This window comes from Erythrolamprus reginae, chromosome 3 (genome assembly GCF_031021105.1).
Source record: "Erythrolamprus reginae isolate rEryReg1 chromosome 3, rEryReg1.hap1, whole genome shotgun sequence".
NCBI classification, from domain to species: Eukaryota; Metazoa; Chordata; class Lepidosauria; order Squamata; family Dipsadidae; genus Erythrolamprus; species Erythrolamprus reginae.
Genome location: NC_091952.1, coordinates 84,734,248 through 84,748,826, shown reverse-complemented (window position 1 = coordinate 84,748,826; position 14,579 = coordinate 84,734,248). Strand labels below are relative to the sequence as shown.

The 14,579-nt window shown below is 45.7% G+C and overlaps 1 protein-coding gene across 2 annotated transcripts in view; it reads right to left on the bottom strand.

The window, feature by feature from the left end:
* Positions 1–14,579, bottom strand: part of CACHD1 (cache domain containing 1) — a 181,961-nt gene that overhangs the window by 110,813 nt on the left and 56,569 nt on the right. For both annotated transcript variants that reach the window (XM_070746074.1, XM_070746073.1), the window contains exon 2: positions 2,522–2,584. In XM_070746074.1, the coding sequence (XP_070602175.1) occupies positions 2,522–2,584 (63 nt within the window). The remainder of the gene's footprint in view (positions 1–2,521; positions 2,585–14,579) is intronic.

Below are 14,579 nucleotides of genomic sequence, written 5' to 3'. Positions count from 1 at the left end.
GAAAGGAGGTGGGGAATCCCAATAGGAAATTCCATGGGTGGAGCTTTGATGGCACGAAGACGTCCTTCCTGGAGGCCACGGCCGATCAGGAAAGTTGAAAAAAATGGAGCTCGGTTGGAGGAAAAAGGGTGGACAAAGAAATTGCAACTCAGTCCCTGGCCAGTCAGACGAGGAGATAACCCATGCTTGGACTCTCCAAGCAACGCACAGGAAAATGTATCATTAGAAAGTTATCCCTTAATGTTTTTATTTATGCTGCTTGCTTTTTTCTCTGTTTTATATCACTGTCTCTATCAAATTAGACTTTTCTTTCCTTTTTAATTGTTATCAAACAATAAAAATACCTTTTTAAAAATGAAAAATAGTAGTAGTCTACCCTCCTCAAATCTCCAGCTGTGCTAGATTGCAAGTATAATTACTTTCTTTCTTACCTTATCCAGTTACAGCTATCTGGCATAGGGCTAGATATTATGGTGTTTATGTCTAAGATTATCCATAGTGTAGGTAAAAGCAAGATATATGAATGCCCATCTTAGACTGTTCTAGAACAGTTAATATATTTTTACAAATTCCTTTATTATCTTGTGTAAGGTCCATCGGGTTTAACCAATGGCCAAAAATTCTCTTGCCAACATAATTATATTAAAGGCTTTACAATAAACCGTTTAAATTATAAAGTACATGTCTAAAATGTTTTTCCATTGCTCCTCAACAGGATATGAATATAAATCGCTTTTGTATTGCCTTCTAAAAGACTTTTTTGATTCTTTTTTATGTGCCAGTAACCCAGATGAATTTGCTTTTAACAAAGTTACAGAGAAATTTTTGAAGATGTGTCTAATGGAAAATTAATAATATCAAACATGTGTCCTTCAATGTCAAACACATAATAAGCAGTGGTGGGTTCCTGCTGGTACGGCTAATTGCACGCAGTTCTGTAGCTCTGGCGCACGAGCGCCGGTCCAAGTGCAAATTTGCTTTCTGCACCAAAATTTTGCACAGGGACGCCTATGCATGAATGTTTTGGTGAGGTTTTTTACGTGGAAGCATGCTCGGAAGCAAGAAAACTCACCGAAAAGCGCAGGCAATTGAGTCCCTGTGCAAGATTTAGCTACTTGAGCGGGTGCAGGAAGCAAAATTGCGCTCGAACCCGTGCTCGCGCACCAAAGCCACATGCAATTCGCTGTATTGGCAGGAACCCACTACTGATAATAAGTGGCTCAAGAAAAGCAATGTTTGTAGAGCTTAACCTAGTTAAGCACACCCAGAGTGTCAGAAATAGGTTTATTGCTGGAGGTAATATTACAATGCAAGTAAATGGTTTGTAACCATGGGAAAGGCTAATGTAAGCCATAGTCAGTATGTAATCATGGTTTTGCTAATTGTGCTGCAACCTGATTGGCTGTAACCTATATAATAGGAGTATCACCCTTGCATGGGTGTGGTTTGTTATAGTGAGTGGGTTTGTGTAGTGTGGTTTGTTATAGAGTGGTTTTGTGCTGGGTGGTTTGCAGTTAGGGCTTAGCGGTTGCAGTGGTTGATGTAATGGTAGTTATATAATAGTATTGTAGGATAGTTTACTATAGTGGTTAAATGTAAAGATGATAGTTTATTTAGAGAAGCAGTTTGATAAGTGGAAAAGTAAAATACATTTTTACAAGAAAGCATGCTGCAGTATTTTTCATTGAAGACTTCAATTAGGTATAGTGGTTAACTGTGGCTAGTTGGTGGGGTTACCTTCTGCACGCGCAAAACTCTTCCAACACTCTTTTCCATATCCAATGAGTGTAGCAGCGGAGTCTGACACTGAATAAGTGTTATCTCTAGAATAAGTCCCATATGCGGCACAATTTACAGAGAAAGTGGCATTTGTCTCAGAAAGCAGAATCCCAAGAAAGTTCCTTGTTTGTCCTAATCAGCATAGCTCAAAGGACCGTGTTACCATCCTCTGGTGTTGACTGGGGACAATTAAGCCAGTTGCTTCTTTGGGGTTTTTTGGGTTTGTTTGGTTTTTTTACAGACTTTTTGTTTCCAAACAGTCCTCCCCTGTGGGCTCACGTGGCCCTCCCCACCCTTGCATTCTTTGATCCACTTTCCCCCCACGGGCAAAAGAAAGGGAAAGTGTTTCCAGATGAACTCTCTTTGTTTGGCTTGGTCTTATTTACACTTCAGGGGGTTTGAATGCTCTTTTCTTGATGGAGAAAAACTTTACTGGAGAACTCTGAACTACTTTGAATGCACTACAATCACCAGCATTAAAATGCTATTGAGTTAAGAAAATATACTTTCAGTCTATCACTTTCAGGAATCCATCAGCTTTTTCTAATGCAAAAATATGTTCAATTCTCAACAGAAACATTTATAAGTTAGAAATCTAACACAATGAAGTGAAAAAAGCAAATAAACAAGGAGGAAACCGCTATTGAATATGTAGACCTGGGAGAGAACATTATGGAAAAAAAGCACATTCGTATAAGTATGTATTATTGTAGTAATTGGTGGTTAAGCAATACTTTCCTACCTGTTGAACTTCACTTTCTCCGTTTGAGATTTTTTCTGTGTACACAAAGGAGTTGAATATCCGCTGCAACAAAATTAAGAAAGACCACTTAGACATCAAGGCACAATTATTACGGTTTTAACATATTCAGAATAAAAAGCAGCTGGATTCCATACAGGTATTATAAGGCAAAAGATTAAAGTTTAAAAGAATTATCATAATAGGGAATGAAAAACCACACCAGTTTCATTAGACACACATATGCTCCCTTAATTAAGTTAAACATATGTTTGTGTTTTGGTGGAAAAAGACTAGGATATTGCATCCAGAGTGCCTGCTATTGCGTTCAAATGGTATATATTTTAAAAAGCTATGCTTTACATCTGAAATCTGATTTTGCCCAAGGAATAGGAATTGTTTACATATACATTTAATTCAATGCAGCTTTTAAAAAGTGTCTCTCCCCCCTCCCCAATCTCTTTACTTTCAGCTTTTCTTCTCTGTTAATCTCAAGTCATTAGAAACCAGTCTAGACTTCTAAACGGCTTTTGTTTAATATCAAGTAGAGGCCCCCATGGACATTTGCCATGATGGGGAAGGGATGGGCTTGTACTTTCTTTTCCTAGTGCTGATGTTCACATGGAGTACCGCCACAGGCATAAAGCATTCCCCAAGTTTGAAACAAGGAACAATGCAAATATTGCACTCATGACTACATTTGCATTGCTCTGTCTTTTTTGTTTTTAACCAATTTGATTCCTTTTACACTTTTGCTTTTCTCTCTAGGTCAGTACCAGTGAGGAATATAAAGCAAAAAATTTAAAACATTTTTTATTATTAATCATTGCCCTTAAATTATTCCTCTGGGTGGTCAAGGCTGGCATTTGTAGTCTTCCCTCCTTTTATATACCCAGATCTGAAAAGTTAAGGATTCAAGCATAATAATAATAATAATAATCATCATCATCATCATCATCTGAAGATCTAAAAATCCGAATAATATGAAGATCTAAAAATCGAGCTGCAACGACTCTGGCATAAGCCAGTGAAAATGGTCCCAGTGGTACTTGGCACGCTGGGCGCAGTGCCAAAGGATCTCAGCGGACATTTGAAAGCCATGGGAATTGACAAAATCTCCATCTGTCAATTGCAAAAGACCGCTTTACTGGGATCGGCAAACATAATTCGTCGCTACATCACTCAGTCTTAGGTGCTTGGGAAGCGCCCGACTGGTGATGAAATACGAAATCCAGCATAGTGATCTCGTTTGCTGTGTTGTATTGACATAATAATAATAATAATAATAATAATAATAATAATAATAATAATAATAATTATTATTCATTAGATTTGTATGCCACCCCTCTCCGTACACTCGGAGCAGCTCACAACAAATAGGACTTGAAAATTAGATCTATCCAATAGCTTATATTAACCATTATAGCAACTTCATTTATATTTCACTGGAATAAAAGACGCCATCTTCTTTCTTCTCTAATAACACAAAAGCAAGAATTTGCTCACTGTTCAGGCATCAAGAACCAGAAACTTCCTAATATAACTCTGGAGCATTCAAATAGCACTGTAAAGGTGAGGAGAAAGTTACCCCAAGGCCTACAGGTACCAGGAGCCTTATACAGTGGTACCTCTACCTACAAATGCCTCTACTTACGAACTTTTCTAGATAAGGGCCATGTGTTCAATATTTTTTTGCCTCTTCTTAAGAACGATTTTCCACTTACAACCCGAGCCTCCAAAACTGTAACTGGAAAGGGCAGGGAGACGCCTCCGTGGGGCCTCTCTAGGAATATCCTGGGAGGAAACTGTACCTGGAAAAGGCGGGGAGAACCTTCCATGGGGCTCTCTAGGAATCTCATGGGAGGAAACAGGTCCTCCACCCTCCCTGTGGTTTCCCCAATCGCACACATTATTTGCTTTTACATTGATTCCTATGGGAAAAATGGCTTCTTCTTACAAACCTTTCTACTTAAGAATCTGGTCACAGAACAAATTAAGTTCGTAAGTAGAGGTACCACTGCACTCTTGTTCCTTCTTTGCCACATGCCTTCAACCAACCTAGCACCCAAAGGAAGATGTAGATGAGAAGCAGCATGTATAGAAACCTGATGTGGAACCTTCAATCTCCTTTCCTCCCACCTGCATTTAATTGATGGGCATTAGGAATAGTCCATGTGATACACTGTTTAAAAGTGCAGTATTACAGGCAAACTCTGCTCACAGCCTGTAGTTCAATCCTCATGGGGCTCAAGGTTGACTCATCCTTCCAAGGTCTATAAAATGATGTTTTACATCAGTGGTTCTCAACCTGCGAAGTCACAGGGGGTCCATGAAGACTTGAAGCAATGTTATAATTTAAATCGTAGGTTGAGTCTTGAGGAGGGAGTGCCTGTATCCATGGTCCGCAGCCACAAAAGATATTTAAAGAGGTTCCATGGTGAAGAAAAGATTGAGAACCACTACTCTACACTATAAACCAGAGAGTGCTGTAAAATATTATAGGTTGGTATATAAGTCTAAATGTGCCTCCAGAAAGCAGTACCTGGGCCAAAAAGGGAATGCAGACACTTGCCTTTCAGTCCAGTTCAGGCCATTTAACAGCCTTTGCAGGCAACTTAAAAAGGAAGAGGCTGTTTACAAATTAAGAAAAGAACAGTGCCTTATATTCTTTTGGCAGAGGGTGGGGGAGAGATCATATATTGCTCCAAACAGTATGGGATTGGGAAGATCAATGGAAAATAATATTTTGTAGAGAAATGGACGTGGATCAAATCTCTGTAAAGATTTGTTCTTTTCTGATGTCTTGATTAAGTTCAGCTCAGTCCTCTGACCTCCACTTTGCACTTAAGACAGGGAAGCAAGTGTTATATATAACATCAAATCAAATGAAGATATAAAAAGCAGGTTGGCAAGACAATTTTCCCCAGCAGTCTTTCAGCCATCATTCTATTAGGAAATAATCTTATATTTGTTCCACTGAGCTGATGATTGTCACTTTCTGAGATTTCTTTCCCTCTTGGGGATTTCAGGAATTTTAAAAATTTGAACTCTTGATTTCACAGCAACCCTTGAAGAGAGCACCACTAAATCTTCTGAGTTTTCAGGTTTCAGCGAGCTTAAAGGGATTAAAAAAGTAAAATACAACTATTCTAAATGAGCAACAGTCAAGTGTCCTTTCATTCTACAGCTTCATTAAAAGTTCAAATCAGTTATTAACACTGAAAATATTGTCCATAATTTGAACATAATTTAATATCAGAAAAAAGGCATTAAATGGTATCATTTTGATGCAAAATTGATTTTATTTTCTAATCAAATCTCTGCACATCAAAAGAAACATAGGAAATAGTCCCAACTAAGATTATGAGTTCCATCTATAGTGCAAAGCTAGTCTTTTACTTGAGCTTTATATTTAAAAATGATAAAACTGTCCTTTTAAAAGGGAAGAATCATATTTTTAATTTTCATTAGAAAGCCAAAGAAAATATGAAGTTCAAAAGATGCAAATCTTATTGAACAGAGAAAAGGCAGAATCAAATTATTGTTATGCAACAAGCAATGCAATAAAGTGATGAACAAATGTTATTCTTAGACTTTCCAAAATCTTCCATTTAATAGTTTGAATATGATTAAGAAATATACAAACAAGAAGGAAGCTAGTATTGCAAGAAGCAGCAGAGATAGCATATTAGTGTATCTGACACAAGTTTGTTTATGAAATATATCCAGCCCACAATTTTTCAAAAATTATGAAATAAAGTTAATATTTTGGGAATTTAGATAGGATAACATAATACTGCTAATATTATCCTACATGCAGCTTTCCTTTCATTGGGAAAATTGTTGAGAAAGAATTTGTTGTCTCCAGTACAATTCATTCTCATTCTCATTTTCTCTCTCTCCCACATTCTAATAATTAATAATAATAATTTATTAGATTTGTATGCTGCCCCTCTCCGAAGACTCGGGGTGGCTCACAGCACAATACACAATACAGTGATCCCTCGGTTAGCGCGGGGGTTACGTTCCAAGACCTCCCGCGCTAACCGATTTCCGCGTTATACTGGATGCGGAAGTAAAAACACCATCTGCGCATGTGCGCCATTTTTTTCATGGCCGCACATGCGCAGATGGTGGAGTTTGCGTGTGGGGGCGGGGAAGACCAAGGGAAGGTTCCTTCAGCTGCCCAACAGCTGATCTGCTCCGCAGCGCGGAAGCAGCGAGGAGCCGAAGATGGGGTTTCCCCGTTGCCGCGCTGCGGAGCGGATCAGGTGTTGGGCGGCTGAAGGAACCTTCCCTTGGTCTTCCCGCCACCCAGGCAAAGGGGAAACCCCAAGATCACTTGCCGCTTGCCGCTTGCCGTGCGGAGCCGCTCATCTAGGGGGGCGTGGACCGGCAAGGTGCCCTCCGCTCTCTCTCTTTCTCTCCCTGTTACCGGTGTGGTATAAGAGAGAGAAAGAAAGAGAAAGGAGGGCGACTTGCCAGTCCACGCCCCCCTGGATGAGCGGCCCCGCATGGCCCCAGCGCCGGACTCCGTTGCCGAACGCCGAAACCGGAAGGGGCGAGGTGGGGGGGGGAGAACGGGAGGCTCAGCATTCCGTCAGTCGCAGCGCTGGCTGTCAACTTTTCTTTTTAGCACTGGGGAGGCAAGTCAGCTCCTGCCCAGTTTTAAAAAGAAAAGTTGACAGCCAGCGCTGCGGCTGACGGAATGCTGAGCTTCCCGTTCTCTCTCCGCCCCCTCGCCCCTTCGCCCCCCTTTGTTCCTAGGAGAAGTGCTGGTGAGGAGCAGAAGGTCTGTCTTGCCTCAATCCCCAGCACTTCTCCTAGGAACACAGGGAGGCGAAGGGGCGAGGGGGGGGGGGGAGAGAAAACGGGAGGCTCAGCATTCCGTCAGTCGCAGCGCTGGCTGTCAACTTTTCTTTTTAGCACTGGGGAGGCAAGTCAGCTCCTGCCCAGTTTTAAAAAGAAAAGTTGACAGCCAGCGATTGTTCCGCTGCCGCCAGCATGGCCTGGCTGGCAGCGGAAGATGTAACGGAGCCCACGGGGGATTCGCCTTCCTCCCACCCGCAGCCGAGACTGATCGTGGGCTCCTTCACAACCTCGGAGAGCTTCCAGGGCATGAAAGCTCACGAAAACCAGGAAGCTCTCCGAGGTTGCGAAGGAGCCCACGATCAGTCGGCTGCGGGCGGGAGGAAAGCGAATGCCACGGGGCTGGGCTCGGCTCCCCCCTCGGCTCCCCCCCTTACCAGCCCCACCGCGGAAGGCTCCATTCTGTTCCCTGCCGGCCCGATTGAGCGGCCGGCGGTCTCCATTCAGGGAACAGAATGGAGCCTTCCGCGGCGGGGCTGGTAAGGGGGGGGAGCCGAGGGGGGAGCCGAGCCCAGCCCCGTGGCATTCGCTTTCCTCCCGCCCGCAGTTGACGTCCACCCCCTCCTCGGTGTCCCCGGCACCCAGCGTCCCCACGCCGCCTCCACCTCCCGGTAATGCGCCCGACCTCTGCCTCTCTCTTTCTCTCTCATATACCACGCCGGCAACAGGGAGAGAAAGAGAGAGAGAACTAGCGTGGACTTATTTTTTAATATTTTATTTTTTTAATTAATATTTTTTGAAAAACCGCGTTGCAGCGTTTCGCGCTAATCGAGACCGTGCTAATCGAGGGATCACTGTATACAAATCCAATATTAAAAACAGATAAAAACCCTTATCATAAAAAAGTTTATCACACAACCCAAACAAAACCATACATAACTCGTATTAGCTAAGGGGCATATCAACTTCCCCAAGCCTGGCGATACAGGTGGGTTTTTAGGACCTTGAGAAAGGCAAGGGGGGTGGGGACAGTTCTAATCTCCGTGGGGAGTTGATTCCAGAGGGCCGGGACCGACACAGAGAAGGCTCTTCCCCTTGGTCCCACCAGATGACATTGCTTAGTCGACGGGACCCGGAGAAGGCCAATTCTGTGGGACCTAACCGGTCGCTGGGATTCGTGCGGCAGAAGGCGGTCCCAAAGGTATTCTGGTCCGATGCCATGTCGGGCTTTATAGATCATAACCAACACTTTGAATTGTGACCGGAAAGTGATCAGCAACCTATGCAGGCTGCAAAGTGTTGATGAAACATGGGCATATCTGGGGAAGCCCATGATTGCTCTCGCAGTCGCATTCTGCACGATCTGAAGTTTCTGAACACTTTTCAAAGGTAGCCCCATGTAGACAACGTTACAGTAGTCGAACCTCGAGGTGATGAGGGCATGAGTGACTGTGAGCAGTGACTCCCGGTCCAAATAAGCCGCAACTGGTGCACCAGGCAAACCTGGGCAACTTCGCCACAGCCAAAAGATGGTGCTCTAATGCAGAGGTCCCCAACCGCCGGTCCGCGGACCGGGCCGTTGGGGTTTTCCAGCCGGTCCGCGGCGGCGCTGCCCTCCTGGCAGAGGACATTATACAGGACAGGGTGGGGCGTCGGGCAGGGCGGGGAGAATCAGGAGGCTCCTTTGGCGGCTGGGGGCTGCCTGGCTTTGTGATTTTGGCTGGGGGGGAGTTAGGAAGGTCCTACTTCTCCCCCCCCCCAGCCAAAAACTCAAAGCCTATCTGCTGGATACGGGCGATGAGCGGGACGAGCGGCGCGGAAGCCGGTGGCTGTGGCAGCTGCTGCAAGAGGCTTCCGCACCGCTCTGTCCCACTCATCGGGGGGGAGAAGTAGGACCTTCCTAAGTCCCCCCCCAGCCAAAAACTGAAAGCCTATCTGCTGGATACGGGCGATGAGTGGGACAGAGCGGCGCGGAAGCCTCTTGCAGCAGCTGCCACAGCCACCGGCTTCGGCGCCGCTCGTCCCGCTCATTCCCCGTGTCTGGCAGAAGCTGCTGCCCGAGTGCTCTTGGCTGGCGGGATTCAAAGTGCTGGGGTGGGGGGTGTCCTGACAGCCCCCCCACCCCAGTGCTTCGCCTCCCGCTGGGACACCCCCCACCCCAGCACTTTGAATCCCGCCGGCCAAGAGCACTCGGGCAGCAGCTTCTGCCAGACACGGACAATGAGCGGGACGAGCGGCGTCGAAGCCCGTGGCTGTGGCAGCTGCTGCAAGAGGCTTCCGCGCCGCTCGTCCCACCCATTGCCCGTATCCAGCAGAAGCTGCTGCCCGAGTGCTCTTGGCCGGTGGGATTCAAAGTGCTGGGGTGGGGGGTGTCCCAGCGGGAGGCGAAGCACTGGGGTGGGGGGGCTGTCGGGACATCCCCCACCCCAGCACTTTGAATCCCGCCGGCCAAGAGCACTCAGGCAGCAGCTTCTGCTGGATACGGGCGATGGGTGGGACGAGCGGCGCGGAAGCCGGTGGCTGTAGCAGCTGCTGCAAGAGGCTTCCGCGCCGCTCTGTCCCACTCATCGCCCGTATCCAGCAGATAGGCTTTGAATTTTTGGCTGGGGGGTGGAGAAGTAGGACCTTCCTAACTCCCCCCCCAGCCAAAATCACAAAGCCAGGCAGCCCCCAGCCGCCAAAGGAGCCTCCTGATTCTCCCCGCCGTGTGGAGAAGAGTGGAGGGCTGCGTCACTAAGCTCCACCCCTCCATAACCCCACCCCCATATGACCAACGCTCCCCCCCCCCCCCGGGCCGTGGAAAATTGGTCTAGCTTAAAGCCGGTCCCTGGTGCAAAAAAGGTTGGGGACCTCTGCTCTAATGTTAGCTGTGAATCAAGGAGGACGTGCAAGTTGTCAGTAATTCTCCCACCCCCCAGGGTAATAGACAGACAGATGGAATTGTCCTTGTGAGGCAAAACACCCACCCACTCCATCTTATCAGGGTTGAGTTCTCTCGCTCTTTCATTCTCTTCTTCCCTCCCTCCTTCCACTATACAATTAATTTTATTAAATATTTAATAAAGCTCATTTTGTATTTTATGGTACATTTGTCTTTTAGTTGATCTTTACAATGTAAATCATTTTCTGAGCCCAATGGTACTCAAATACTACATATAAACAAACAAAAATGCTTGCTACAGGACTGTAAAAACTAAGAGGAAATCAAATTGTCCCCACAATACATAAAGCATATTCATAAAACTTGTTCCGTTTGGCCTACTGTCCAAGAATTTGAACTGTTGAGGCCCAATTCTAACAAAAATAAATATTTGTAAAAACCAGTGAGACAAAGAGAAGAATTACTGCAAGCAGAGACTAATATTGTAATGAAAGACTTCTAGACTATAAAAATCAGAAGAAAGGCCCATCGGGGCAGTGTATTTCTAGACATAACCTCTTGGAAACTGCTATTTACCCTCAATAAAGAAGAGCTGGAAACGTACCAAATATGTCATCAAGGTACTTTTTTAAAGCCAAAAGAAGGGGAGAGCAAGAAAATTAGTTCCATATGCTAAAACAATTCAGCATTTAGTATATGTAATTTGACTAATGTTATAGTCTTGACAATGTACATGGAAATCTTTCATAGAACTAAAGCTGATGTTACGCAATCTGAAAATATAAAGCAGATGGCAGGGTACCCCTCCTCCAGATATACTATTATTTGTCATCATGTTAAAACTTAGAGTAGAGAATGGAGAACATTTATTATACTCTATGACAGCACAGTAATAATTCTCCAAAAAGATTCCTATATTCTCAGCAGAGACTAAGAATAGAGTCACTTAAGATGTAAAAGTTACTTACACCACCACCACCAAAGTCCAAGCATGATGTGAAAGAATATGGAAACTAAATCAAATTATTTAAATGGCAAAGAGACAAATATATTTTAAAAAGAAAATAACTATTTTCACATAAATAATGTCATTTAATCATGTTGCAGACTAACAGTGAGGGCTGAATAATAAAGTTGAGTCCGTACCAACTTCTGTCTTTTCAGTGATAGCCAGTGCCCTGAATTCTGAGCTAAATTCAAATTTTCAACCATCAATGTATTTATTTATAAGCTCTTAGCCCTTCCCCACCCCAGTTTCCAAGAGTCTTATAAAAATCAGTTATTCCATTGCTCTCAAATATCTAGGACATGACACAAAAGAATTAGGGATGGAAAGAAGAAGATGAAAATAGGCGTTGATTGCTTACCTGAACGCCTCTTCTCGTACGATGAGCGGGTACAGCAGTCACGTGGGTTGCTCCTGTCCAATCCGATGGGACTGAGCCTAGTGTTTTAAAAGCCTGCTGGATCCGCCCCTTCCCCAGAATTCGCAAATCCGTAGACTTAGGCTCAGATGTGAAGGCTCAATAATGTTCAACTCTCATGGTTAGAAGGAAAGGTAGGATAAGGTATAGTCATAGAAGACAACATAAAAGGGAGGGAAGTGACTGCTGTACCCGCTCATCGTACGAGAAGAGGCGTTCAGGTAAGCAATCAACGCCTATTCTCCGTACTGAAGGAGCGGGTCCAGCAGTCACGTGGGACATACCCAATAGATAAGTCCCTAGGGTGGGATTAGTTCGCTATTGTGAGAGATAACGGATTGGAGTACCCTTCTGTCGAAGGCAGCGTCCGCTGAAGCGTAAGAGTCAATCTTGTAATGCCTTATGAAGGAGTTTGGCGAGGCCCAAGTGGCTGCTTTGCAGACTTCTTCCAAAGGGACTTGAGTCGCCCAAGCGGCGGACGTGGCAACACTTCTGGTGGAATGCGCTGTAATATTCCTTGGAATGGAGAGGGAAGCTGACTCATAGGCCTTTGAGATGGTCCCTCTAATCCAACGGCCTATTACTGTTGAGGACACTTTGGATCCCATGGATCTGGGATGATAGGCCACAAAGAGTGCTTCAGACCTCCGAATGGGTCTTGTGCGTTGAATATATATTCTCAGCGCTCTGGTGAGATCCAGAGTGTGCCATCTAACTGCAAGGGGATGGTTCTGTTTAAGACAGAAGGAAGGTAAGACAATATCCTGGGATCTGTGGAACATGGAACTGACCTTGGGTAGAAAGGTGGGGTCCAGGCGCAGAACCACCTTGTCCGGATGGAACTGGCAGAGGTCCTGCCTGATTGAAAGAGCTGCCAACTCAGATATGCGTCGGGCGGATGTAATCACCACCAGGAATGCTACCTTAAAGGATAGGTACCTGAAGGACGCTGATCTCAGGGGTTCGTAGGGTGCCTGAGTAAGGGAATGGAAAACCCGTGGCAAGTCCCAGGAAGGATATCTGTGGACCTTAGAAGGTCTGAGGTTGGAAATTCCTCTGAGAAATTCTTGGATTTCCAGGAAGGAATGGAGTGGTTGCCTGCGAGGCCCTGCCAAGACGGAAGAAATAGCTGCCAGGTGGCGACGGATGGGGCTGGCTGAAAGGCTTTGATGAAATCCTTTCATGAGGAAGGCGATTATCCTGTGAATGGGAAGGCACAGGGGAGATAAATCCTCTTGTGAGCACCATTGGTGGAATTTGGACCAAGTATGGTCGTAAATTCTATTGGTAGACCCCCTTCTGGCCTTTAGGATGATTTCCACTGTGTCCGGGTCGTACCCTCGCAGGTCTAGATCTCGCCGGATAATAGCCAGGCGGTGAGGTGGAACCACTCCGGGTCTGGATGAAGCGAGGCACCCTGCTGCAACATATCCTCCGAAACGGGGAGTCGCCAGGGGTCCTGGACGGACAGATGTTGGAGGTCCGCGAACCAGGGCCGGCGAGGCCAGTGAGGGGCGATCAGGATTATTCAGGCCCTCTCTAGAATGATCTTGTGGATCACGTCTGGGAGAATTGGAATTGGAGGGAAGGCATACAGTAGACCTGGAGGCCAAGGAATCCTGAGAGCATTGGTTGTCTCTGCTCCTGGGGATGGAAACCTGGAGATGAATCGAGGGAGCTGAGCGTTGGCCTCGGTCGCAAACAGGTCTAGCAATGGGTGACCGAACCTGAGGCATATTTGCTGGAACAAGGTCTGATGGAGACTCCACTCTCCTGGATCTAGAGTCGATCGTGAGAGCCAGTCCGCTTGGACGTTGAGGACTCCCGATATGTGGTCGGCTAGCAGCGACTGGAGATGTCTCTCCGCCCAAAGACCTAATTTCAGAGCCTCCCTCATGAGGGCCTTGGATCTGGTGCCTCCCTGTCTGCAAATGTGACTTTTTGTGGCTACGTTGTCCATAAAGATCAGGACATGCTGGTTGATGATGTGAGGTTTGAAATGTTTGAGGGCCAGAGAAACAGCTCTCAATTCTAGCCAATTGATGGGCCTGGAAGCTTCCTCTGCTGACCACGTGCCCTGGGCTATTAGGCCTTGGGTATGGGCTCCCCAGCCCGATAGGCTGGCATCTGTGGTGACAACAAACTGGTCCGGGCACCTGAAGGGAGATCCCTTGTCCAGAGCTGGAGAAGTCCACCACTTGAGGGATCTGCGTACTGCGGATGGAATGGAGAGGCGACGAGTCGAGTTGCTGTTCCCCGATCTCTAGAATGGTAACAGAAGCCATTGTAACTCCCTGGCATGAAGACGAGCCCAGGGGACAATACCAATGCACGACACCATCTTCCCCAGTAGAGAATATAGGGTGACGATGGAGGTTGATCGTTGAGATTGAATATGGGAAATAAGCTTCAATATGCTCTGTTTTCTCTCAGAAGAGAGGAAGACCTGGGAAATTTCTGAGTTAATGATGGTTCCCAGATGTAAAATGGAGGTAGATGGCCGGAAGTGGCTCTTACTGAAATTGATTGAAAAACCATGGTTCTGTAGAACAGACATGGTGAAAGAGAGATCTGCAGCTACTCCCTCTTTAGAATTTCCATGAATTAAAATGTCATCTAAATAACATAAAATATGAATGGGCGTGGCACGGATATGTGCCGCCAGGGTTCCCAAGAGCTTGGTAAAGACTCTAGGAGCCGAGGAAAGCCCGAAGGGCATAGCCTTATACTGGTAGTGCCTGCCCTGGAAGGTGAAACGTAAAAATTTCCTATGACATTTGGCAATGGGAATATGAAGGTAGGCTTCTGTGAGATCCAATGAGACCATAAAGTCCCCAGGATGAAGGGCGACTAAGATGGACGATAAGGAATGCATTTTAAATTTCCTGTATTTAATGAATTGGTTCAGATTTTTGAGGCCCAAAATGGCTCTCCAGCCTCCAGAGAT